General features: G+C 44.2%; 2 protein-coding genes across 4 annotated transcripts in view; one reads left to right on the forward strand and one right to left on the reverse strand.

The window, feature by feature from the left end:
- The first annotated feature begins 523 nt into the window (after positions 1–523).
- Positions 524–18,464, forward strand: RDH12 (retinol dehydrogenase 12). 3 transcript variants are annotated; one of them, XM_080809168.1, is made up of 7 exons: positions 524–749; positions 2,145–2,263; positions 2,797–2,952; positions 3,609–3,713; positions 4,772–4,981; positions 6,392–6,581; positions 18,272–18,464. In XM_080809168.1, the coding sequence occupies exons 1-7, from the start codon at positions 682–684 to the stop codon at positions 18,330–18,332; spliced, it is 909 nt and encodes a 302-aa protein (XP_080665294.1). In that variant the 5' UTR covers positions 524–681; the 3' UTR covers positions 18,333–18,464. The 3 variants fall into 3 exon arrangements, with proteins under 3 accessions (XP_080665294.1, XP_080665293.1, XP_080665295.1); XM_080809167.1 differs by lacking the exon at positions 18,272–18,464 and adding an exon at positions 9,588–10,433; XM_080809169.1 differs by lacking the exons at positions 2,145–2,263; positions 18,272–18,464 and adding an exon at positions 9,588–10,433 and having other exon boundaries at positions 530–749.
- Positions 18,465–23,076: 4,612 nt separating this feature from the next.
- The window catches only part of ZFYVE26 (zinc finger FYVE-type containing 26), a 64,628-nt gene continuing 61,015 nt past the window's right edge, over positions 23,077–26,689 (reverse strand). Inside the window, exon 42 of the mRNA XM_080807349.1 lies at positions 23,077–25,136. Coding sequence (XP_080663475.1) covers positions 24,933–25,136 — 204 coding nt within the window. The 3' untranslated portion in view covers positions 23,077–24,932. The remainder of the gene's footprint in view (positions 25,137–26,689) is intronic.

Consider the following 26,689-nt stretch of genomic DNA (forward strand, 5'->3'; position numbering starts at 1 on the left):
AAGTATAACATAAAACACAGGAAAGTGCACAAATGAAGTGTATGAATCACAGAATTTTCACAAAGTGAGCACATCTCTGTAACCAGTACCCACCAGAAAGAACAGAACACTTATCCCCCCAGAAGTTCCCAGCTTGCCCCCTCCCAGTCTCTACTCCTTTCCCACCAAGGGAGACCATCCTCCTGACTTCTCTTACCATTCTTCTGGGGGTTTCTACCTTCTATTTTTTTCTATTTTAATCATACTTGTGTTCCAAATGTCATTGGGTCGGCTACTAAAGTTAAAAGTATTCTGTCTTGCAGGAGTAGGGGTCGGGGGTGTTAGGAGAACACATTCCCTAGATAAGAGAAATAATTGAGGGTGGAGAGTTGGTGGGTAGTCGCTCTATTTTCTCCTCATTCTCTTTGCCAGGAAGTGTGAGGTTCTGTCTTTCTACCGTCGTCTTCCCTGAGGACTACATCTCCCAGCAGGCTGTGCTCTGACAGCTCTCGGATTTAAATAGGATTCTGGGCTAAGCTTAGATAGAGTCAGGCTGCTGCTGAACACCCAGGAGCGAGAGGAGCTAGAGAAGGGAGAGGCAGTGCCGAGCAGCCAGGAGCTGGAGTCAGACCAGGAGCTTGAACCAGACTTGGAGCCCAAGTTGCTTTTGCTGAAGCGGCAGCGGCTGAAGAAGTTGAAAAGATGCTGGCTATGTTGGGAGTGCTCACCACCTTCCTTTCTTTCCTGTACTTCACAGCTCCATCCATCAGGTTTGTCTTATTTCAGTAACTCATGGAATATTTTGCAAAGCCCTGGATTGGAGACACGGAGCTTGTAAGTAGATGAGTTCTCAGCTGCTGAAAGAAGAGAAAGGGATGGAGGCTGAGGGAGGGAAGGTCAGGGCAGAAAAAGCAGGAAGGAGGTCATTAGGAATACCCTGCGGGAAAATGGGAAGAAAGCACCTGGGGGCTGGGAGAGAGGGGCTTGTCTGAATGCTGTTGCTAGTGGATGGTTGACCCTATGAGGTCACTGAACACACAACCGAGGTGGGAGTGTTTAGGTTTCTCTGAAGGTCCCTAGGTTCTTTCTTCACTGCCCCCGATCAAGGTGGCCCTGCTGGGCTACTATGGGAGGTCGTTGCTGAGGGACTCATTGTTAAGTACCAGGCATTTTGCAAAGGAAACAAACTCTTTTACCTTTGAGACTACCCCCAACTAATGACTTGGGACGAGTCTTCTGCTGTGGGATATCTGGAGGTGTCATAGTGTTCTGAGTGAAAATTTTGAAAATTGCTGACAATGAAGAAGGTTAAATGGACATACCAGGAACAGAGTGTTGCTCTAGGTTCTCGAATAGAAACCTGGGTTTAAGTTCCAATTTTGCCACCATTAGCAAACGACTTGAACTTCTTTGACCCTCAGTCTTCTCTACTATAAAATGGGACTAATAATGGAGTGGTCAAGAGGATTAAAATAATTTCTCTAAAGAAAGCGCCTACCCTGGTGCCTAGTAGTCAGATGATGCTCAGGAAATGTTAGTTCTGCCCTGTTCCCATCCTCTTTTTTGGAACTTGTCAAGTAAACTTTATGTGAGAGGATGCTCCCTGTGCAGACATCTGAAAAAGGGAAGTTTCTCTCTATGTGCCGATGGCTAGAATAGAATCTCTAGTAGGACAGCAGAAAACCTCCAAAGACGTTGGCTCTCTCAAACTGGAGAAGCAGCCCAAGAGTCATATTTGAATGCTGTTAATCAATTACTCACCGTTGATGCTGGTTGAAGACCTAAGCTTCAGGACTACTGATGCCCCAAAACACCCATATGTTTTGAATGCAGGTTAGAGGAGGAAGCTGACCTCTGGGAACCTCTGGATGAGAGCTAGGCATCTGTGTTATCTAACAAGGAAGCTCTCTGTTGGCCCTGGCTCAAGAGCTCTTATTCAGTTCGTCCAAATGATCATTTGTAGTTTCTGGGCACATGACCTTCCAACCTGAGGCGATGAGCAGGGTGCCCAGTGGGAAAACAGTGTCCCCTGAAGGTTAGCTTCTTTGGGTCGCCTGATGACAACTTAAAGAAATTTCTCTTGGAGGCTGAATGGATTTTATCTTGATCTCAGTCTGAAATTGGGAAAGATGGTGCATGAATGCTTTTGTTTCCCTTGTCTATAGGAAGTTCTTTGCTGGTGGGGTTTGTAGATCAAACGTGCAGCTTCCCGGGAAGGTAGTGGTCATCACCGGCGCCAACACGGGCATCGGCAAGGAGACGGCCAAAGAGCTGGCTCGCAGAGGCAAGTCCTCCCCCTTCCGTGTTCATAGGAAAGTGCATCCTGCCTTCTCACTGGGGGGGGGGTGTCTGTCCACATTTTCTTGTCTTTCCTTCAGGAATTCAAGGAACCTGGAATTCAAATCCAGCTCTGATACCAACTTACTCCATACCCCTAAACTCTCCTCCCCTCTCCTTCCCTAGGGAAGGGAAATAATGATGTCCATGTATAATATTGGTCAAATTATTATTTGACCAATATATATTATTTGACCAATATTATTATCAAGTTATTCTAAGAGGAGGTACCAAGCAACATTAAATGCCAGTGTGTAAAGACCAGGGTTCCCAGCCTCGGGTTAAGCTGAAAACAAAGGGACAGAGCAGTTCTACTAGTGAGAATTCCAAGGCAGAATTGAGCCACTCACAGTTTAGGGATGGCTGGGCTGGGAGAGGATGGCTGGGCTGGGAGAGTGCTCTGTCTCCCAGTGGCAAGCTCACGTCCTCTTTTTCAGCTTAGGGTTTGAATGCATTGCTCTCTCTTTGCTTTGGCCCCAGGAGCCCGAGTGTACATTGCCTGCCGAGATGTACTGAAGGGGGAGTCTGCAGCCAGTGAAATCCGAGCTGATACAAAGAACTCCCAGGTGCTGGTGCGGAAACTGGACCTATCCGATACCAAATCCATCCGAGCCTTTGCTGAGGGCTTTCTGGCAGGTAAGACCCCCGTGAGTAGACAGAAAAGCAAGAAGCTGGGTATGGGAGTGGCTGCTCCCCCTGTGCCACCTGGGACCCTTACATCAGAGCCACCATGGATCCCATCGGACAGGTTCTGCCACTTGAACCAGCAGGGCAAGGAATTGGCAGTGGGCAAGCTGGGCAGGATCCTTATCATCCTTTTCCTCTGCAATGGGAAAGTTGGGCCCTCTGTCTGGGCTTGCACCTTGGCATCAAGGTGTGGCCCTGATGTCACTCTCTTCTCTCATCCTGAGAATCAACCTTCTGTGGCCACAGGCACTAGATGAAGTTGTGCTGTTGCCAGAATTCTTCTGTGTCTTGGAAGATGACTAGCTTCCACCAAGGCCTATGAAATTCATGAAGGACAGGGTCTGTCTTGTTTTATGGCTGTATGTCCAGTGCGTAGCTAAGGGGGCCTGGCCCAGAGTCAGTACTCAGTATATATTTGCTGAATGAAGGAATGAATGAATGAGTGGTGTCCCGGAAGATATCAGTAACTAAATTTAGAAACCCAATGAGTGTTTATTAAATATCACTGAGATAGATCCAAGGGCAAGGAGAGAATACTCAGGATTGCAACAGGCAGCTAGTGGATTCCTTGCTAACGACAGGGTCTGCTTGGTTTTGCTCTATAGAGGAAAAGCAGCTCCATATTCTGATCAACAATGCAGGGGTGATGATGTGTCCATATTCGAAGACAGCCGATGGCTTTGAAACCCACTTGGGAGTCAACCACCTTGGTAAGTTTTGTTTTGTTTTAAAGATTCATTTGTTCATTTTAGAGAGAGAGGTAGAGAGTACGAGAGGGGAGGAAGGATCAGAGGGAGAGAGAGAACCTCCAGTAGGTTCCCCACTGAGCGCAGAGCCTGACACAGCTTGATCTCAGGACCGAAAGATTGTGACCTGAGCCAAAATCATGAGTTGGCTGCTTAACCGAATGAGCCACCCAGGTGCCCAGGTAAGTATTTTTTAGTGACTGAAAAGCAAGAAAACCCCATCTTGTTTTCTGTATGGAGATGACCCTATATGAGTGCTGAGAATCTCTAGTGGTCCTCAAAGACCCAGGATTCCAATTGACTGGACATACTGGTTTTTCACTATTTTTCCACTGACCAGTACAGAGAAGTGAGATCCTCCTACCCATACCACTAAGAAACCCCAAAACTTGGGAGATGCCAGGAAGAAGAATGTCTTTCTTAGATGTGGCCATGGTAGTGCAAGGCTTGCCAAGCAGGGTCAAGCATGGCGGGTGCAGGAGTTTGTGTTTGGCTGGAGAGGGACACATCTATAACAGAGGGCCACAAAGTCAAGGGTCAGACCATGGAAGAGACAGACCTTAAGGACCTGAGGTATGAATGAGGGTGGGCTTCAGAATTCAAGGTGATGGCTCTAGTGAGGAGATCTTAGAACATGTTCTCTGGTCCTAGGCAAATTATTTTCCCTGATTATTCCATCCTTCCTTCTGTACATGAATGTACCTGGAAACTCAGTTGGGGAACCATGACCAAAGGGTGGTTGGAAGCCAGCCGGTGCAGGTGGCTGGATTGGGAAAGGACAGAGGGACAAATAAATACAGGTTAAGTCTGTATTGCCTTACCTGTTGTCTAGCTCTGGGCCTTGCCTTGAGGAACCCACTAGGTCAGACTGACTGATCATTTGCTCTGAGTTATCACAGCATCAAAATTTGTTGATACCCAGTGAGCTACTGCTGAAATCCTATCATCAGCTTTGACCCTCTGAGCCCAGGTACGAAGTCTACTCTTCTCACTCCAATCTCCCTTGCTGGCTGTCCTTGCAGGCCACTTTCTTCTCACCCACTTGCTCCTGGAGCGGCTGAAGGAGTCCACCCCTGCACGGGTGGTGAACCTGTCATCTGTGGTTCACCATGCCGGCAAGATTCACTTCCATGACCTCCAGAGTGAGAAGCATTACAGCCGAGGTCTGGCTTATTGCCACAGCAAGCTGGCCAATGTGCTTTTTACTCGGGAGCTGGCCAGGAGGCTCCAAGGTAAGTCTGCAGAAAGGGCTGGGACTAAGGTAGCAAAAGTAATGTCTTCTGTTCAGATTAGAGGTTCACAGAAACTTCTGAAGTCACGATGTCAAACAGGCACCGTTCTGTGGTAGCTTTATACACTAATGAGAATGAGATTGTAAACAGACTAAAAACAATTCTTGTCCTTGTGAAGCTTAAAATGGAACAGGGTTTGGGAATCCACAAAATTACCTTACATTCATGTCACATCTTATCTCCTCTCTACTATCTCATTTGACTTTTCACAACAAACTCTTGTAACAGGCCGAGCAGTTACTATTATTACTATTTTATGGATCCAAACTGAGGTTCGAAGAAGTGGCCAGCCTGAGGTTAGATGCCACATGAAGGAAGGAGTCCGGAGAGGCATGTGGGAACTCTGCTTTAAATTCAGGGGGCCTCCTTCTGTGTGTGCCACCTGCCGAGTTCTATTTGGTGAGCTAAGCTACAGAGCTGCCACTGCCTGGAGTCAGAGAGCTCTGGCTAGATGTCAGGCCCCTGGGTCTGAGCTCTTGCCATACCACACAGAGCTACATGTGTATATGGACATGTCCCTTTAATTTCCCCTGATTTCATCCTCTCAGCTGTAAAATGAGGGAGTCTTCTCTTAATCCTACAATTCTGTGCTCCCCGGAAGTTTTCACTGAGCTGCTTGGCTTTGACACCTGCAAATCTGGAGACCATTTGCCACCAGGAATAAGTCAGAGTCTGGGAACAATGGTATTCACCATGAGAATGCAGAAGGTAGAAGAAGAGGGTAATTATTAGAAGAAATAATAATGATGATCATAATTGAGATAATGCCCGTGAAGCAGGTAGCATAGCCCTTGCTCATAATAAGTACTAAAGATAGTAGAGGCACAGAGGGGTGCCTTGGGGTCATGTTAACCTCCATTATCTCCATCAACACCCCTCAATCTATACCCCATAAAATGCACTTGCCCAGCAGTTGCAACGCAAAGTTCTAGCCTCCTGCCTTCCAACTAGTTGCTTCGCCTAAGCCCCCTCTACAGAAATTTCAAGGACACCACTGTTAATAATTGATGCTCCTCCTCCCCCGTCTACTACTACTACTACTACTACTACTACTACTACATGTGGCTGTTTCTATTATTAATACTTAAGCCACAGAGTAAAGTCGACATTGAAATAGAAGCTCCTTCCATCAAGCACTCCTTGTGAAGCACAGAAGGCTGAGAAGGCTATAGATCTTTCTGGGAGAGATCAATAAATTTCTATCAGTTTCTACCTGGCTAGGAGAGGCACCTTCTGAACCTGGGGTTTTGTTCTCTGAGTTCCTTCTCATTTGTACATTTTGCTGCAGGAGATGAGCTAATCTTTGGGCTCAGATGAGCCCCTGAACTAACAGTGCTTCCTTTGCCCTAGGCACGGGGGTCACCACTTACGCTGTGCACCCAGGCATCGTCAGCTCTGAGCTGGTCCGACACTCCTTCCTGCTGTGCCTACTCTGGAGGCTCTTCTCCCCCTTCATCAAGTCGCCTTGGGAGGGGGCGCAGACCAGCTTGCACTGTGCCCTGGCTGAGGGCCTCGAGCCGCTGAGTGGCAAGTACTTCAGGTGCGTGGAGGTGGTCCTGGTTGGCTCCATCACCTGGCTCCGCCGGCGGGGGCGGGGGGGTGTGAGGTGGGCACAGGGCTCCCTGAGCTCTGCATCCCACTCTGGTGGCCAAGTTTGTGCCTGATCGTGGAATCCAGGTTTGGGTTGGGCCTGCAAATCAAGTGCTGTTACTTTTCCAAGGGAACTCACATTAGGAACGAGGCAAGAGTTGCTTTTATGTTTCCGTTTTATATCTTGTGTGCCACATTTTCAGGTAAGCTTTGTACCTTTCTGAGAGCTGTTAGAAAGGACTGTCCCTATTGGTTATGTCTTGGAAAGAACAGTAACAGGCCTTCTGGATCCTTTCTCTCCTGCTTGAAGCTTTTAACTGATTTCTTTTATGAATTTGTTCATACCACTTAGCCCAAAGCACGGGGGCAAGGTCACCTCTCTCCACAGTGAGCTCTCTCCCAGTGGTGCCAAGATTGTACCATCTGTTGGAATGCAGAAATAGACATCTCACTGTTGAATCTTGCCACAGACTCAATGGGGAATCAGAGGTTGGGAATAAGAGGAAGCCCAAGATTAAATCTCCTTCCCATTCCATGACTTGATCCGCCCCCATCTGCTATTCTGTCCCATTTGTCGAAGGCTGTTCATTGGCGCACCATTTACTTATTTAAGAGAGAATGGCTGGGGGCTCTTGGGTGGCTCAGTTGGTGAAGCGCCTGCCTTGGGCTCAGGTCATGAGCCTGTGACGGGCTCCCTGCTCAGCGGAAAGCCTGCTTCTCCCTCTGCCCCTCACTGCACTCATGTTCTCTTTCTCTCTCTCACTCTGTCTCTCAAATATATAAAATCTTTAAAAAAATAGAAGAATGGATAAATAATAATAGCCAATGTTGCTTGAGCTCTTGAAAGTGTTTGGTACTTTCTAAATATTTTGCATGAAATAATTCATATAATCATCACAACTCTAGGAGGTAAATAATAATATTATCCACATTCCGCAGACAAGGAAATTAAGGCACAGAATAATTAAGTCTTGCTTAAGGTCATATAGCTTGTAAGTGGTAGACCTGGGATTTAAACCTAGGCAGTCTGGCTGCCAGGCTGTGCTGTTCAGGGTGGCTGCCGCTAGCCATGTGTGGCTACCAACCTCCTGAAATAGGGCTTGTTCAAAATGGGGTATGCTGGAAGTGTGAAATGTGCATCAGATTTTGAAGACATAGTATGAAAAAAGAAACTTGAAATATTTCATTAATAATTTTTGTATTGATTACACCCTGAAATTATCTGGTTATATTGAGTTAAATAAAATATATTAATCAAATTCATTCCACCCATTTATTTTTCTTCCTTAAAATGTACTTTAAAATTTTTACTAGAAAATTTAAAATTACACCTGTGGGTCACATCATATTTCTCTTAGACAATGCCACCCTGAAATCTGGGTGTTTAACATCACTGTCATAAGTATGTGATAAAATATTACATAGTTGGTAAAATATTTCCAAAAATATTTGATTAATGGGAAAACGTTGGTGTTAGAATATTGTGGGGAAAAAGCTGAAATACAGAACTATGTAAGTATTCATTGTAAATACATAGAAGACAGTCTGGAAGGATACACAGCAAACCGTAAGTAGTAGTTACTTCCGGGGAGTTTGAGAAAGAGTCAGGAGAGTGAGGGAGGATTTTAACCTTTTAGTCCAGGCATTTGCTTATTAAAACATTTTTTTAAAAGAATTTATTTGTTTGTTTGACAGAGAGAGATCACAAGTAGGCAGAGAGGCAGGCAGAGAGAGAGAGGAGGAAGCAGGCTCCCTGCTGAGCAGAGAGCCCCATGCAGGACTTGATCCCAGGACCCTGAGATCATGACCTGAGCCGAAGGCAGAGACTTAACCCACTGAGCCACCCAGGCGCCCTATTAAAACATTTTTAAAAGATGATATATGTCTTATCACTTGTATAATTAAAATACACCTTCTCTTGTTGAAAGAGAAAGATAACCTCCCCCTACCCTTGATGTAGTATGATCCCAGGTCTGTGTAAAAGGAAGAGAGAAAGTCTATATTCTTACACAAAGCAAACAAGAGTGTAAGAAAAAGTAAATGGGCTTTTCTTCCTTATCAGCACTGCATTTTCCAAGGGTCATACAGAAATTTTATAATTAAAAAAAAATACTATTTAAAGAAACACACACACACACACACACACACACACACGAAAAACACTGTGAGCACTGTGTTCTGCCCCCACCTCCTCATGCATCTAGCCCCCTCCTCCATCCCTGCTCCCTCCCAAACAGAAGAAAACAGGGTGCTGAGGATGGGGCTCATGGGGCACAGGTGGGTCTGCAGAAAGAATTGAAGGGGTCTATGAAGTTGTTTGGGAAGATTGTTGCATCTTCAATTTCACTAATCTCCACCTGAAATTTGACATTGCCTTTGATGACAAACGTAGGTCATAAACTGCAGAAGCAGCAGTGACACCTGTGACTTTGTCACCAATAAAACGAAACATTTTCATGTCACATGGCAATTGGTGCAGATGTCTCGCTGAGTCACTTCTGCTCACCAATACTGCAAAGGCCGGTATTCTTGTTAGACCCAGCACAAGCTCCTGTTGTAGAATACATTAACGAAGAAACCTCTGTATCACTCCGTCATGCAACTGTCTTTAAAATATTTTAAAGATTTTTATTTATTTATTTGACAGAGATTACAAGTATGCAGAGAGACAGGCAGAGACAGAGAGGAGGAAGCAGGCTCCCCACTGAGCAGAGAGCCTGATGCGGGGCTCGATCCCAGGACCCTGAGATCATGACCTGAGCTGAAGGCAGAGGCTTAACCCACTGAGCCACCCAGGCGCCCCTAAAATATTTTAAAACCACATTTCAATACATTAGTTCCTTTTCATCCGATATATCTTACACATTTAGAAATACATTCTGAGAAAGAGGCCATCAACTTTTCCAGACTGTCGTTTTCCACTCCGGGATGCTCACACTCTTTCTTTGCCCTCCAGTGACTGCAAGAAGGCCTGGGTGTTTCCAAAATCTCGAGATAACAAAACGGCCGAGCGCTTGTGGAATGTCAGCTGTGAGCTTCTAGGAATCCAGTGGGAGTAGAGCTGGTAGAAGAGCCATAGCTTTATCAGGCCTAGTGCCTGCCTTGCTGAAAGGGGACCAAGGAGAAGTCCCTCTCGGAAGGACCATCCTCCTTGCTGGCTGCTGTTGAGAATCCTGCCCTGCTCTGATTCTCCCGACTCTTCTGGAAACCTTTGCACACCCAACTCTCTTGTGAGTCTGGTTCATGGCACAAGATATTCACACCTATGGAGCATTCTTCTCCAAGACTTGCAGAGTCAGCTGCCCTCTCTGGGCAGGAGGACTGGGCAGATGCCAGGCTGGGCACAGGGATGGCAGAAGAGCCTGGGCAATTAGGTTAGTTTCCTCACCAATACCAGAAACGCCAGCCAGCACGCTCAGCTGATGTGACAGGAACATCAACGGTACATATTTTATTTCCAGGGACTGTAGACCCAAACTCTGGGCGGATCTCCTTCCTCTTTGAGATACTAGTCACCACTCTGGAGGCTAGACCAACTCGGGAAAATCTTGGCTTATCCTTGGCCGACTTTGATTTCTTTCTCTGAGCATCCTGGAGCCACTGCATGAAGCTGGCCCTTCCCATTTTCTCTTTCTGGTTCTCTTTAAGAAATTGAAAAAATTTTTTATAGCTTTATTGAGATATAATTGACATAATATTGGGTAATTTGGGGCCTTCTCATTTTCAACTGCATAGATGCTTTCTTTCCACAAAGTTCTCTTTACCTGAAATTTTAGAGGAAATAAAGACTGTGTGTTCATCTTATTGTCTTATTTATTTTGTCAGGGTAGCCAGGGAGAACTGGGACAAAGCCGGGAAGCCGGCCTTCCTGTAGTATCTCACCCTACCCCCCAACCCATAACCTTAGAATATTGCGTCTGGGTGCAAAATAAGATGGTTCCGTTGGGTATTTTCTGTAGTTTCTTCCAGCTCTCCCATTTTATTGTCAAAGATGTAACAGGAGGAAGTTAAATCACACAGATGCTGATCTCCAGTACAGATTAAGGCCAGAGGTAATATAGGACTTCATTTAATTTGATACATAGATGCAGAAAGACCAGCCCTGATAAACCCTCCACCTAAAATCGCAGTTCTTCTCTCTCCTGGCCTCCCTTGCTTTCTATGCTATGTCTCTGCCGCCTGCTTCTTGCCTCAAGTGCTCAAGTTCACCAAGAGGAGGCAGGCACTGACCTACCTGCGTGATCTTTTGACTGACATAGAAAGTCACGCTAGTGGTTCTAGTCCTAACGCATCCAAAGGGCCTCTAGGATCAAAAATACCCTTTCCCTCCATAGCAAGGAGACTTTTCTAAAAAAACACCTTTTTATCACAGGGATTTTCCAACAGATAAAAGCCTAACAAGTAGTATCATGAATCCTCAGGGACCTACCCATCATTCAGCATCCACACGGTTAACGTTTTGTCAGTCTTGTCTGTTTCCCCCATGACATTTTTTCTCTGTAGGCTGTAGTGGGATATTCTCAAGCACATTCCAGACATTTTACCTCCACCCATACATAATTTAATGGGCGTATCCAAATAAGAACTTTTGTTTTTTACACAACCGCAGTGCTGTTGTCACTCCTAAGAACATTAATAATTCTTGAATATAAGTTAATTCTTGGAGTTCAAGTTTCTCTTGTCTCACAAATGTCTTTACTGTTGGTTCGTGCAAATCAGGGAAAGAGAAATGGTCCTGAAAAATGATGAAATTTTTCTTTCCTGAAGCCCCAGCAAATCTCTTTGTGCCTCATTGGCCTGAACGAATACTACAGATGGGCTCTGTTAATTGGCTTAAGACAATGATTATCCACACCTAAGCTGGGGGCCATCCCATCCACCCCACCAAGGGGGAACAACAGTAGCTAACTCAGAGCACTTATGTTAATTAGGATTAACTACCCTCACCTGAACTCTCTGGGGTAGGTACTATTTTTATCTCCATTTTACTGATGAGGCACAGGGAAGTGAAGCAGCTCGCTCAGGTTTGTATAGCTGGTAAGTGGCGGAATAGACCCAGGTAGTCTGACTCCTGGTCTCTTAATTAATCTGCTCTCTTAATTGCTATGCTCTATTGCGTCCCAGGGTGGAGGGAGCAACACATTCAAGGAATAATTCAGGACCATGAATGGGCAAAGGGGAGGAGGCGGTAATACTGGGGAGGCAACCAATGTATGTTCACTACTGGGACCCACAATCTGTGCCTCACAGGCTGTTGGGTCTGATGAATAGCCTGGTGAAGAATAAAGGGAAAAAAAAGAGGAGATGGAAAAAACAAAACAAAACAGGCAAAGACCATGCAAAGGTGGGAGATAGGGCTGGTGAAGAGCGTGCAGGGCACGGACGATCCTGGATGTGTCCTCTGGGCTGGAGGAACAAGCATAAAGCCAACACCAAGAGCGGGGGCTGTGGAAGGCAAGCACACAGAGCAGCTCTCTGTCCATCAAGAACAAACAGACCATGGGTGTGAGAACAGGACTTACACCCGTGTGCTTGTTTAAGCGCTAATAAGCAGTGGCACAGGGAGGCAAGAGGGGTGGGCTTGGGTGGGGATGTTTATGCATGTCAGAGGGGGCTGGCTGTAGGCAGAAGAAACAAAGCCGTGCACGGGCTGCAAGGAGCTGAGTCCAGCCGCCGCACGCAGGCAACACTGCTATTAGGATTGGTGGTGTCTGGCTCTTCAGTAAACCCGTTCCCAAGGCTGGGTTCCTCCACCGTCACACATTCAAATATAGTCGTTTTTATCAAATTGGAGTCTTCTTTTTTTTAAAGATTTATTTATTTATTTATTTGACAGACAGAGATTACAAGTAGACAGAGAGGCAGGCAGAGAGAGAGAGAGGAGGAAGCAGGCTTTCTGCTGAGCAGAGAGCCTGATACGGGGCTCAATCCCAGGACTCTGGGATCATGACCTGAGCCGAAGGCAGAGGCTTTAACCCACTGAGCCACCCAGGCGCCCCATCAAAGTGGAGTCTTCTTAGTCTCAGGAAACAAGCTGAGGGTTGCTGGAGGAGGGGGAAGAGGATAGGGTGACTGGGTGATGGACATTGGGGAGGGTATGTGCTACGGCGAGTGCTGTGAATTGTGTTAAGACTGATGATTCGCAGACCTGTACCCCTGAAGTAAATAATACATTATATGTCCCTAAAAATAAATAAATAAATAAGAGTCTTCTGTGGAACCCCTTTTCACAGAGAACACAATGCTAACACATTCAAAAGATTGCTCTTTAAAATATACAGAAATACATACATTATGTGCATTTAGAATTGTTTGGGCTATTACACTTTATAAACTTTTCATGTTTGCCCGGTTACTTGCTAGCATGATTGGCTTAATGAAGGTCATCCTATTCTTGATTTGTGTCAAATCTCTGAAATCCGAAAAACCTCTTTGTATATTTTCAGAGGTACTCACGGGGCCATGGGGCCAGTTGCTGGGAACAAGGAGCTTTTAGCTCCAATCTGGAGTATAGGGGTTGGGGATAGTGAGGGAGCAGAGCCTAGACCTCAGGGCCAAGATGGCAGCTTGGTTTTAAGACCTTCCGGGTCTAGGGGTGCCTGGGTGGTTCACTTGGTTGGGCGACTGCTTTCGGCTCAGGTCATGATCCCGGAGTCCCAGGATCGAGTCCCGCATCGGGCTCCCAGCTCCATGGGGAGTCTGCTTCTCCCTCTGGCCTTCTCCCGTCTCATGCTCTCTCAGTCTCTCTCTCAAATAAATAAATAAAATCTTTAAAAAAAAAGAGTTTCCGGGTCTAATGCTAGTAGGGGCCTAGATGAGCTGGGGAGACAGATGAAGGCAATTTGCCTGAGAATCTGGCACCCCAGAGGGAAGGACTTTGCTCTCCCCCGTCTAATGTCTTAGGAACTTTGAGCGCTGAGGGCTAACCTTAAGGTCATGGTGTTTGGTGGAGAAATCCTTCCTCTTGAGTTATCACCTAACCGTGGTCTCTGGAGAACATAGAAATTGCTCCAAGGCAACTTCCCCAATCAAAACTTGAGTACGGCAGCTCCCTTCCTTCCCAGAGAATGACTCTACTTGAAATGTGCATTATTTCCTGCCATCCTTGGCAGGTGGCAGAGCTCAGCCAGCTCAAAGTGGCACAGGGCTGGGGTGGTTGCTCCTCACCACGATACTATACTGCCTCTCACTTAAAGAAGTCTGTGAAATGTTATTTGGGAATGAATATATCTGTATATGTGTACATATAGATATATATTCATGAATATATATCCAACAAATTCATTAATATGAATATATATTATTCATATCATTCATATATATTATATATATTCATATATATTATATATTCATTCATATATATTTATTATTTTTAAAAAATTTATGTATATTTTTGAGAGTAAGAGCACGTGAGAGAGAGACCATGGGGTTGGGGGTGGGGAGGGACAGAGGGAGAAGCAGACTTGACGTGGGAGGCTCCATTCCAGGACCCAGAGATCACGACATGAGCCGAAGGCAGAGGCTTAATGGACTGAGTTACTCAGGTGCCCATGGCCAGGGAATATATTTTAAACCTGAAGTTTCCTATCCTATTTTATTTTATTATTTTTTTTAAAGATTTTATTTATTTATTTGACAGACAGAGATCACAAGTAGGCAGAGAGGCAGGCAGAGAGAGAAGGGGAAGCAGGCTCCCTGCAGAGCAGAGAGCCCGATGCAGGGCTCGATCCCAGGACCCTGGGATCATGACCCGAGTCGAAGGCAGAGGCTTAACCCACTGAGCCACCCGGGCGCCCCTTCCTATCCTATTTTAAATTGTTGGATAGGTTTGTGCCTGACAGGAGTGACACCAAATATATGAGAGCTAAGCAGCAAAGAACATTAAAAATGAGGAAAAAAATTAGGTGTGGGTATTGATTTACATGTTGTTGGTATTTTCATAATATAAAACAATGGTTGTTCTCCTGTTTGGATCCAGACTCTATCATTTCCTGTGGCCTTCAGGCACTTCCATGACACGCAGTCTCCCTCAGCACCACCCCCCCGGGAACCGCTGTGTGTTCGGGCTTCATCACCAAAAGCATTGTCTAGTCTGCTCAGCCTGGGTGAGGAACAAATGCCAGCCCTGGCTTCTTGTCATGTTTCCAGAAGAGACTTGTCCCAAGTTAACAACCAAGCAAAGGAAAAGCCTTGGCCCAGCACAAGCAACATTAGGAAGCTGATGACCTAGTTACCATTCAACCTCTGCTTCTCATTAGATTCTCCCATGACACAGAGGCCATTTTTCTTTCTGCCTACTCATGCTATGGATGTGGCTTCCCGTCTGGCGGAGTGCCCCTCAGGATACAGGAGACAAGTTCCTGATAAGGATTCAGGGATCATAGTGGTCCCAGACTTCTCTGCTCCTAGGTGCCTCTCTGGCTGCCCCAGGCGCACTGTCTGATGATTCCTGGCTTCTGTTATGCTCTGAAACCCTAGACTAGCCCAGGTGAGGAAAATTTTTCCCTTTGACTCAACTGAGACTGGCCTAAATTTCTTAAAAATAAAACTTGTCTGGGAGCACCTGAGTAACTCATTTGGTTCCTCAGTCTAGCATTTGATGCTTGGTTTTGGCTCAGGTCATGATCTTGGGTCCTGAAATCGAGTCCCGCGTTGGGCTCCGTGCTCAGTATGGAGTCTGCTTGTCCCTCACCCTCTGCTTCTCCCCCTGCTCTCTCTCTCTCTGGAGACCCACATTGCCCAGTCACTGGATGTGGGCAGCTTCCAGGGAGCCAGGGAAAGGGCATGACCTGGGCAAGGTGACTCTTTTTGATGAGGACAAGTTCTAGAGAGAGACACTCAGCTGAGAGCTGTCAGCTGCCAACACTCCCAGCATCTGGGGTATAGGTGATTCATTACTCAAATGGGGAATCTGGTTGGCTTGCCATGACATCTGTTGCAGTGAGAGATGTATGTCAGACAAAGAGGTAGTATTATAGTATATGAGAAACTTTATATTATATATAACTATATATAATGTATTATATAAAGAACTTTTACTGTTTTTTTGTTCATTTTTTGTTTTTTTATTTTTATTTTTATTTTTTTTATTAAAAGATTTTATTTATTTATTTGACAGACAGAGATCACAAGTAGGCAGAGAGGCAGGCAGAGAGAGAGGAGGAAGCAGGCTCCCTGTTGAGCAGAGAGCCCGATGTGGGGCTCTATCCCAGGACCTTGGGATCATGACCTGAGCTGAAGGCAGAGGCTTTAACCCACTGAGCCACCCAGGCCCCCTATTTGTTTTTTGTTTTTTTAAAGAGGAAGAGAAGGAGGGGAGGGGCAGAGAGAGAGGGAGAAAGAGAATCTCAAGCAGACTCCATACCTAGCATGAGCCCAACACAGGGCTTCATCTCACAACACTGAGATCATGACCTGAGCTGAAATCAAGTGTTTGATGCTTAAATGACTGAACAACACAGGTGCCCCTAGAGCTTTTAGTTTGTAATAAGAATAAGACATGGATGTCTGGGTGGCTCAGTGAGTTAAAGCCTCTGCCTTCAGCTCAGGTTATGATCCCAGAGTCCTGGGATTGAGCGCCGCGCAGGCTTCCAGCTCCATGGGGAGACTGTTTCTCTCTCTCTCTCTGCCTCCGCTCCCCATTTGTGCTTGCTCTCTCTGTCAAATAAATAAGTAAAATCTTTTAAAAAATGTTGACAAAAGTCTAGGAAGTAGACAACTTTATATACTACTGGTGTGAGTGGAAGAAATGGTAAAGCCACTTCAATTCCACAATTCTGTTTAATATTTGCAGTAACATTAGGATATATGCACAAGGAGGCACTTTTTGTACTAGCAAAAATATGGATACAACCTAAATGTCCAATTGGGGAAAACTAATCTTTGATATAATCATACAATGGAGTACTAGTATACTTGCTTTGGAGGTAGTTACTCCAATAATAATTATATTAAAAAGTATGTACATACATATATGAAGATACACACACATTACTGGAGAAATTGATGAAATGCAGAATGATGACTGTGTGTAGGAGATTTATATTTAAAGACTACACACATATAACATGATACCATGTATTTTCTGTGGGTACATATCTAAGTTTGTAAAACCACAGAAAAAGGTCTAAAATCATATACAATGAACACACAAAAGAGGTTGCCCCAGGAGGGATTGATAGGAAATACATTTCATTAAAAAAAAATAGTTATTTTCACATTTTCATTGGAAATTAAAATGAATGATTTCCTGCTGGTGAGAATGCAAATTAGTGCAATCACTATGAAAAACACTACAGAGTTCCTCAAAAAGTTAAAAATAGAACTACTTCTCAAAAAAGAAATGCTATATGATCCAGCAATTCTACTTGAGTATTTACCTGAAGAAAACAAAAATACTCATTTGAAAAGATATATGAACCCCTATGTGCATTGCAGCATTATTTATAATAGCCAAGATATAGAAGCAACAGAAGTGTCCACTGATAGATGAATGGATCAAGAAGATGTGATAGGGGCACCTGGGTGGCTCAGTGGGTTAAAGCCTCCGCCTTTGGCTCAGGTCATGATCCCAGAGTCCTGGGATTGAGTCCCGCATCAGGCTCTCTGCTTAGCAGGGAGCATGCTTCCCCCCCCCCCCCTCTCTGCCTGCCTCTCTGCCTACTTGTGATCTCTGTCTGTCAAATAAATAAATAAAATCTTAACCAAAAAAAAAGATGTGATATATACATATCTTTATCCATTCATCTACCTATATACACACACACATATATACATGTGTACATTTGTACATATACACACATACACACATACAAAACATATATATACACATACACATATATACACATGCATATATTATATACATATATACTATAGTATCTGTATATGTATACATATATGTATTATAGTATGTACCTATAACATGCACACATGCACACATATATAGTATATATAGTATGTACATATACATATAGTATACATACACACATATACATACATGTATATATAGTGTGTACCCACGTATACATAATATGTATATCTATATATACATACATATATACACATAAATAGTATACATGCATATAACATACAATTATATGTATATATATCACATCTTCTTTCGCCATTCATCTATATATACATATATGTATATGTATAAATACACATAAGATGTATAAAAACATATAGTATATGTATACACATATACATATATATACATGCATGTATACATGTATACACACACAATGAAATATTACCCAGCCATAAGAAAGAATGAAATACTGCCATTTGCAACAACATGGTGGACCTAAAAGATATTATGCTAAGTAAAATAAGTCAGACAGAGAAAGATAAATACCATGTGATTTCACTTATATGTGGAACTTAGAAACAAATGAACAAACAGAAATAGACCCAGATACAGAGATCCAGTAGGCACCAGAGGTGAGGTGGGGGGGAGATGGGTGAAATAGTTCAAGGAGATAAAAAGATACAAACTTCCAGTTATAAAATAAATAATGGGGATTTAATGCACAGCATAGAGAATATAGTTAATACATAACAACTTTGTATGGTGACAGATGGTAGCTATGCTTATTATGGTAACCACTTCAAATTCTTTTTGTTTTCCTTTTTTTTAAGGGCTGAACTCATGACCCTGAGATCAAGACCTGAGCTGAGATCGAGTCAGATGCTTAACTGAATGAGCCACCCAGGCACTCCTATGGTGACTACTTCTTAATGTATATAATTATTGATTCACTATGTTGAACACTTGAAACTAATATATTGTGTGTCAGCTATACTTCAATAAATAAAAATTAATGCTTTCAGTAGACACTGTGGGCTGCCAATGTCACTGTCTGTGGCTGATTAACTGACTGTAGGTTTTTTTTTTTTTAAATTTTTAAAATATTTTTTATTTATTTAACAGACAGAGATCACAAGTAGGCAGAGAGGCAGACAGAGAGAGAGGGGGAAGCAGGCTCTCCACTTAGCAGAGAGCCCGATGCGGGGCTCGATCCCAGGACCCTGAGACCATGACCTGAGCAAAGGCAGAGGCAGAGGCCTAACCCACTGAGCCACCCAGGCGCCCCTGTAGGTTCTTAAACCTAGGTGTACTTTAAAACATTAAATGCCAATGCCTAGGTCTTACCTCAGAGATTCATACTTAACTGTTGTATTCTTGGGCAAAGGTTTTGGAGTGCAACTAAGTTGCACTAACGTGCAACTAAGGCTGTGAGCTGCTGGTCCAAGGTAATCATGGAGATCACACTTCCTTGCAAGTGATTGGTTATGGAAAAGGCATGTGCCTCAATCATGGCCCATGCGATATGGAAGGATACTTGTTGGTAACTTCTGAGAGAGGCTTCCATGTTGACTAAAAAGTGAGGCACAAGAAATGTTTTGTCTTCTGTTGGATGTTGTCATGGCTGAATATGACATTTGAATCTTTCACAATTATTTTGAGTCATGAGTGGAGCTGAGATAGCCAAAAGACCAAGCTCATATGCTGAGGATGGTAGAGGAGAAGATGGAAAGATCTGGGGTGCTGATGATAAATGAGTGAGTCACTGGATTAACCAAGACTGGAGCTATTCTCCCTTGAGACTTATTGTTACATGACACAATAGATGGTCTTTATTGTTGAAGCTATGTCCTAATACAATAGTATTATATTGAGCCAATATATTGAGCCATATACTGAATGCTGATGTTCTATCATTTTAAAAATTTATCTACTTTCTATTTTGGGTATGGGGAAAAGGACAGAAGGAGAGAGAGAGACTCTAAAGCAGGCTCCATGCTCAGTGCAGAGCCTGACATGGGGCCCAATCTCAGCACCCTGAGATCATGACCTAAGCCAAAACCGAGAGTTGGACACTTAACTGACTCAGGGTCCCCACCTACCATTTTTTTTTTAATGTACATTCCCCTATTCCTCCTGATTTAAGGCAGATGTCTTTCTTGACCTGCTTTCATCACCTCCAATTTCCTCATCTGCAACATGACATTTTGACTCTGGTTTGATTGTATTTTTCTCCACTCCAAATATCTGTCATCTTCCATTAATTTCAACCTCCACAGGGATAACTAATCTAACATCCTAGTACGCAGTCTTACTAGTCCTGGTTATAATACTTTCATAGGTGTTTATCCAAATTTTAATCTATGTGTATAATCTGTTTTTTTCTACACATGGATATATGATATCTCTTAGACAAAACAATCAACTGAGATCATAGAACATGAAGTACAACTTATTCTTTTTTTTTTTTTTTAAAGTTTTTTTTTTTTTTAAATTTATTTATTTGTTAGAGAGAGTGAGTGAGCACAGGCAGACAGAGTGGTAGGCAGAGGCAGAGGGAGAAGCAGGCTCCCCGCGGAGCAAGGAGCCCGATGTGGGACTCGATCCCAGGACGCTGAGATCATGACCTGAGCTGAAGGCAGCTGCTTAACCAACTGAGCCACCCAGGCGTCCCAAAGTACAACTTATTCTGATAGAAGCAGATTAACTGCTGTAACAAACAATGCTAAATTTTACAATCTTAATACAATAAAATCTCATTTCTTGCTCATTTTGTAGTCCAGCGGGGTGAACGTGGGAGGGTAGCTGTGTACCATATGGCTTTCATCTCAGTGAAAATCAGTATGTTGTTGAGATCACCCAATATTTTGTGTTCTAGTGGCAGTATTACCTAAAGAATTTAAAAAATACAAGATATAATCATATTTAAAATAAATGCAATTTAAATGTTGTCATAGGGGTGCCTGGGTGGCTCAGTGGGTTAAAGCCTCTGCCTTAGGCTTGGGTCATGATCTCAGGGTCCTGGGATTGAGCCCCGCATCAGGCTCTCTGCTCTGCAGGGAGACTGCTTCCTCCTCTCTCTGCCTACTTGTGGTCTCTGTCTATCAAATAAATAAATAAATAAAATCTTTAAAAATAAATAAATAAATAAACGTTTTCATAAACCTGTAAATTAAGGAAACGCAAACAGTGCCGGGAAACTCCCCCCACCCTACACTTATATTCTGGGCATCACATTTGCTGGGAAGGCTTCACTGATCTCCCTCAAGCCTATATCCAGTGCTCCTCCCGTGAGCTCTCATTTACACCCAAGACTTCTGCTCAAATAACATTTTACGCATGAGTGCGGCAAGTGAATGGGCATCTGCGAGGACTCTGTAAATGCCAGGAGCACCGAACTTTGTCTACTTTGATCATCTTTATATCTCTAGCATGCAGCTCACTATATAACTGTAATCAAGATTTGTTGAATTAATAATTGAATGAAAAAAGTAAGAGATGCAGTAATGTATTCTATGGTCACTTCTATCTCTAGAAAAAAAACAACTATGGTTCTTTGTAGGTGCTATCTCATGCAGGTGACTTATCAGTTTAACAAGTTACTTCTAAAAAGATAGCAGGAGCCAAATTTCCATTGTTTGAGTTCCTGTCTCCATTAAATTGAGGTTCTTCTGACTGGAAGGATAGAATGATAATAGCATTTGACTTCCAACTGGATATATGCTTGAGTCATGGTAGGCACCTGAAAGTTTGAATAAGGAAGAGGAAGAAATAGTCAAGGTAGAGAAACCTTGAGGTTTCTAACCCAGGCAGCATGTGTAACAGTGATAATACAGTATTACGAATCACTGAAGGAGGAAGATCGCGTTTGTGGGTAGAATAGGATGTATTCCATTTTGGACTTGCTAATACTTTTGTAATATTAGCCATGTGGTTAGCCATGTGGGTGACTTCCAGGAAACAATCGAAAGATGTGGACAGGAATTAAAAGGGACAACTCTGGCTTAGAACTCAGCAAACCAAGATGATTGCTGAAATAACGGCATTGTATGGGAGAGTATAAGGGTCAAGTGAGAATGGATAGAACCTTGAAGAATTTCAGCCTTTAAGGGGGATGAAGAGGAAGTATAGCCAGAGAAGCAAATACTTTGCTGAGGAAATGGGACTTAAAATGAGCCTGGAGAAAGGGTTTTGACAGTGGTAGACTGGAGGGTGGGGTAGAGACTGGGAGGGTGTAAAGGAAGGGTTCCAAGCAGAAATAACAACACGAAGAAACAGAGCAGCAAAGCACTCCACCGAAGCAAGCCATTCAATAACCCGATGTGCAATGAATTTGTTGTAGAGGAATCGGAAGCTTTAAGGATGGGTCAGTCAACATTATTACTGTGGAAGAGAAGATGATGACCAAGAAAAGGCCATAAACTTTGGGTTGTGACTATTGATATTCGGTTGCTTGGGTATGAAGAAAGCCTAAGAGCATTTGACCTACTTCGTTTAAGCTCCAAGCCAAGGATATCTGGTAACTTTGGAGGGTCTCAGGTTTCTAAATATAGTCTATGGTTCCCTATCCTAGAGTTAGATTGGGTGTTCTAAATATCTGTGTTGTGACACATCTTTGTGCCATGTCCATACTAGGTGATTTTCGGTTCTACTTTTATCACAAGTTTTGTTTCTGAACCGTTTTTTTTTTTAAACCAGAAATTAGAGGAGGTCCTATTTCCGGGGAAAGGAGATAATGGCAGCTACAGTCAATGGCTCAAGTATTATACTGCAAACACATGCTCTAAGAGGGTGGCAAGAAAACAATTTAAGCCAAGTTTGAGTTCTATTTTTCCTGAAGACCACGCACTTGGTTTTGAAGTTTACAATTTGGTTGATATTAAAAAGACATATAGATTATTAAAAATATAAAAATGATGAGCAGCTTTAAAAAAATGTGAGTACCATTTTTCATGGATTATACTGGCAAAGAGCTACCAAGTTCAATGGCAAGGATGTGAGAAAGCAGGCTCTGTACTATACTGCTGGTGGAGTTCATGGCTATGACCTCTTTGGAAGGCAACTGGCAACATCTGCCAGATGCACGTAACTTCTGACCCAGGGGATTCTGGACAGGATAATTCACTGCAGCACAATTTGTAGTGGTAAAAGATAGCAGTGACCTAAAATATCCAAGAGACTGGTTAAATAATTATGGCATATCTTTCACCATGGAATATTTTAGTCATTGCTGTTTAGTTCACATAATAAAATAGCTCTGAAACTATACACTAGAAATTGGTAACACTGGTGGTCTCTTGGAGAGCACTGGGTTGAGGGGACAGGGATGGGAGGGACTTTTTTCACTTACTTTCTTTTACCTGATGAATGTGTAACATGCTTCCTCCTACAACCGCAACTGAAGCAAAAAAGTTTTCTGGTGGTAAGGAGTACACTAATAGTTTTGAACACACAGGAAATTTGAGATAAATCCTAACCAAAGAGCCATTAGTTATGATGGGAATCATTTCAAGAAAGTTCAAGAACTGAAGACCATCTGAGCTCCCCCAGCCATGGTTTCTCTTCACACAGAACATAAGGCAAAAAGGAAGGGAAGGGTAAGAACAAGACATCACAAAACAGTCATGAACCCAAGAAACTGGTAGGACAGACATTTTATTGTGACTTGCTTGCAGTAAAACATTCAAACCTTCAACATGTACTTTTTTCCCCCTGGAGACCACAGCGTGATGCTCAAAGGCCTTTAGCCTCAACTTATATCAGTCTAGTCAGTGGTTACCTATTTTATTTATAGTTCAACTGGTTAGAGGAAGAAGTCAGAAAAATCTGGTCTTAACATCCCAAGTTAAGAGCTGTGAGATTTGCAACCCATTCACATAAAGTGCTTATGTTCAGTGCAGAGGGCAGGCAGACTTAGAAGGGCAAGCAGATGCCACGGAATGACATTTCCTGGAAGACAGACGATTCTATGACTCAAAGAAGGAAAAACCACTTTACTTGTTAAACTTCCCACAGAAGAGGTCTAATATTTTCTTTGCAGTCTTTCTCCCCTCTATAGAACCAAAGCTCTGAATGTGACGGATGCCCACAGTCGTCGTTTTTTACTATCAAAAAACCTGGTTCAGAGAGAAATCCATAGGGTCTAAGCACCAGAGATACTGACTGTGGCTTCCAGTTCCTGTCTGTCTCAGCAGCAAATGTGAGATCAACAGACTGAGCTCCAGGTGGTGGGAGGCTCAGAGCTGCAGAGCTTTCCTTAGGGCTCTCATGTGCAAATCCACATCACTGAGGATGACAGACCCTTTCTAAATCAGTTCTGGTGTGGGAACACAAGCCAACGCATACGAAAGGAGTACTTCACCTGGTTTTCCATCAACTGGACGGGACTACTCATCATCCCCTCGTTCTGACTCATCTGCAGGCCCAACCCTTGACTCCCTCCGTGAAGACAAAAAAGTGTGCTGCCCTCTCAACAACCCTCGGGCCTCTGCATCTTCATCTTGTGGTCCTGCTGAGACTGTGGAAAAGCAGGGGAGAAGAGAAAGCGGTTTCCTAACCATTTTAAAGGGGGCACAAACAGGACTGTAACTCAGATAGGCAGTCTAGCCATTTTAGTCCTAGGATCTTGGCTACCATTTCTCTCTCCACTCTCGAAGAAGGAGCCGTGTTCTCTCTTTGCGGCAGGGATGTTCACAGAAGCCAGCTCTGTGCTTGTCGGCAACCTCTCTGCCATCTTGTTTGGAGAGGTTCACCTTTCCCTGCGGGATGGACACGATGGTGCTCTGCCTGTCGGTGTGTTGGGCTCCGACCCCCTCACTGTGTGCATCCACGGCTTTCAGACGCCCGCACCTGAGGATCCCTCTTTTCAGACTATCTTCCAAAGACTCCCGGTAACTCCTTGTGCTTGTGACAGGACATCCGTCGACCAGTTTTAATCCATAGGCAGCACTTGCCCCAAGGCCGTCTCTGAATTTGGGGAGGGAGGGGGAGGAAGAAATAAGAGGCAATCCTTTTGGTGTTGCTCTAGAATTCTCTGTAAAATGCTTCTAGTTATGAGGAGCTATTGAGCATCTCCACACGGAGGGAACAGTGTACAAACAGGATGACCCGGGTTAAGAACCAAAACGCAAGGAAGGTTTTCAGACTGGCAAAAGTCTAAAGTAAAGTGCCTCTTTTTGGTGGGGGAGAGTTTTGTTTGTTCAGAAATGCTTCAGCGTAAACACGAGTGCACAAGAGCGTGCACGCACACTCACTCACTCTGAGGTAGAAAGAACTGGCCATCTCCAGACAAACATACAGATTCCACAATTTTACAGAAACATGGCACTTGCGTGGCGTGAAAGGTCCTATCCTTGCCCAAGATGGCAAGTAGGGTCCAGTCCAGCTCTTTCCGACCTGGGGCAGAGCCAGGGAAGTCCCACTGCATGGGAGGAAGGAGGCAGAGATCACCTCTGTCTCTCCTGTTCCACAGTATTCAGGCCCCGCTGCCCACGGTCACTTCCTGGAGCCTGAGCCGTGGGCAGCCCGGGTGTGGCTCGTTAGAAGCCACTGGGCACAGATGTCTTGCACGACTGCGTCCCCGCTGCTCTTGGCAGCCTGCTGCACCTGTTGGACGAGGGCTGTGGCGCGTGGGTGTTCTTGCTTCACGGCAATCAGGTAGGCAGATCGCAGTTTGCAACATGTCAGGTAGGCCTGAACCTGGCAAAAGGGCAGAAGAGACAGCCAGAAAGAAACCATCACGGATGACGAAGCAACAAACAGAGCGGTGGCCCAGTGCTTGGCAGACAGAGGATCCCTTCTCACCTACTGAATTAATGATTGGGTTCTTGTCTTTCAGTATACTGTAGCAATGCTTTAAATATTCTGGACATTAAGCTATTACACTGTGTTATTTTTTTTTTTAAAGATTTATTTATTTATTTATTTATTTGACAGACAGAGATCATAAATAGGCAGAGAGGCAGGCAGAGAGAGAGAGGAGGAAGCAGGCTCCCTGCTGAGCAGAGAGCCCGATGCGGGGCTTGATCCCAGGACCCTGGGATCCTGACCTGAGCTGAAGGCAGAGGCTTTAACCCACTGAGCCACCCAGGCGCCCCTACACTGTGTTATTTTATAATGATTACAAATAACCCAAGCATTTAAAAAAGAAGCAAGTGGGCAGGTGGTTGGAGTCTGGCCTCTGTCTACTGCTTCTGAGGCCCTTCTCCTGCCCATCCTGGGCTCTCCAGCCTCCTCCTCACTTCAGTCAGCACTGTCACTGCCCATGAGTTAAGATTTTATAGTTGTTTGGATGATGATTTGATTGATGTCTGTTTCCTTGACTAGATCTTAAGCTCCTTGAGGACAGGAATGGTGTCTGCTTTTTTTACTTCTTGTACTTGCAGTGCCTAGTGCCTGGCCTGACATGTGGCAGGAATTAAATAAATACGCTCTGAATGAATGAATGAATGAATAAATGAACGAACTATTGTATCTCTCCCTTACCATGAGCACACAGGTTCCCCTTTCACTATTTTTCTGTTTTGACCTGAATTTAAAATCTTGTAACTGGAAATTCAGGTATGAACAGGCACACACACAATTAGAAAAGGTCTAATTAAGGCCTAATCCCATGTTGACTTGACTTTTGCTGTTTGAATCAGAGGTGTCTCAGTTTTGGTATGAGGGGTGTCTCTCTTGTACTCGGGAGGCCCTCCAACTTATAAACCCCCAGCTTAGTGGAAACCAGAGTCCATGCCTTCCCCGGCCCCAATCTCACCAGCACGTCATAGTTTGCCAGTGTTCTAGGCCAGCCAACAGAGAGGCCCTCATGAGCTGGTTCAGAGCTTTCACCAGCAGCTGCCTTTCTGCTGTGACAGTCCCTGCTGGTGGTTGGAAGGGGCTCCTCACTCCTCATGTTTCAACCTTCCACCTTTTTTGTCTTGGTCGCTGAAGTCTTTCTACCCTAAGTTCAACTACAGATATGCTGCTAAAGCTAGAAGAAGCTGGATGTTCCCTAAGCTTATTAAGTGACCATGTCCTGCCGCCTGGGTATCTACCTGCTGCCCCAGGATGTTTGCTCTCACCCAGCCCTTCAGCTCAACTTAACATCGATGTGTGTTAAACATAGTATCACAAGTTGGCAGGCAAAATTCCTACCTAAAGAAGGAGGGCGTTTTGCCAGAAAGTCTGGAATAGGAACTGAGTAAAGCTAGTTTTTGGCAAGACCAGATGGCCTGAGATCACTTAAGAGCATGAGGACAGCTGTTGAG

Source organism: Martes martes, assembly GCF_963455335.1.
Source record: "Martes martes genome assembly, chromosome: 7".
Classification (NCBI taxonomy): Eukaryota; Metazoa; Chordata; class Mammalia; order Carnivora; family Mustelidae; genus Martes; species Martes martes.

What these genes read in the sequence shown, in the direction of transcription:
- RDH12 (XM_080809167.1), top strand. Translation starts at nt 682, where the DNA reads ATGCTGGCTATGTTGGGAGTGCTCACCACCTTCCTTTCTTTCCTGTAC. An exon ending in TGCTGAGGGCTTTCTGGCAG is followed by an intron (nt 2,953 to 3,608) that starts GTAAGACCCCCG and finishes TTTGCTCTATAG; the next exon opens with AGGAAAAGCAGCTCCATATT. An exon ending in GCTGGCCAGGAGGCTCCAAG is followed by an intron (nt 4,982 to 6,391) that starts GTAAGTCTGCAG and finishes CCTTTGCCCTAG; the next exon opens with GCACGGGGGTCACCACTTAC.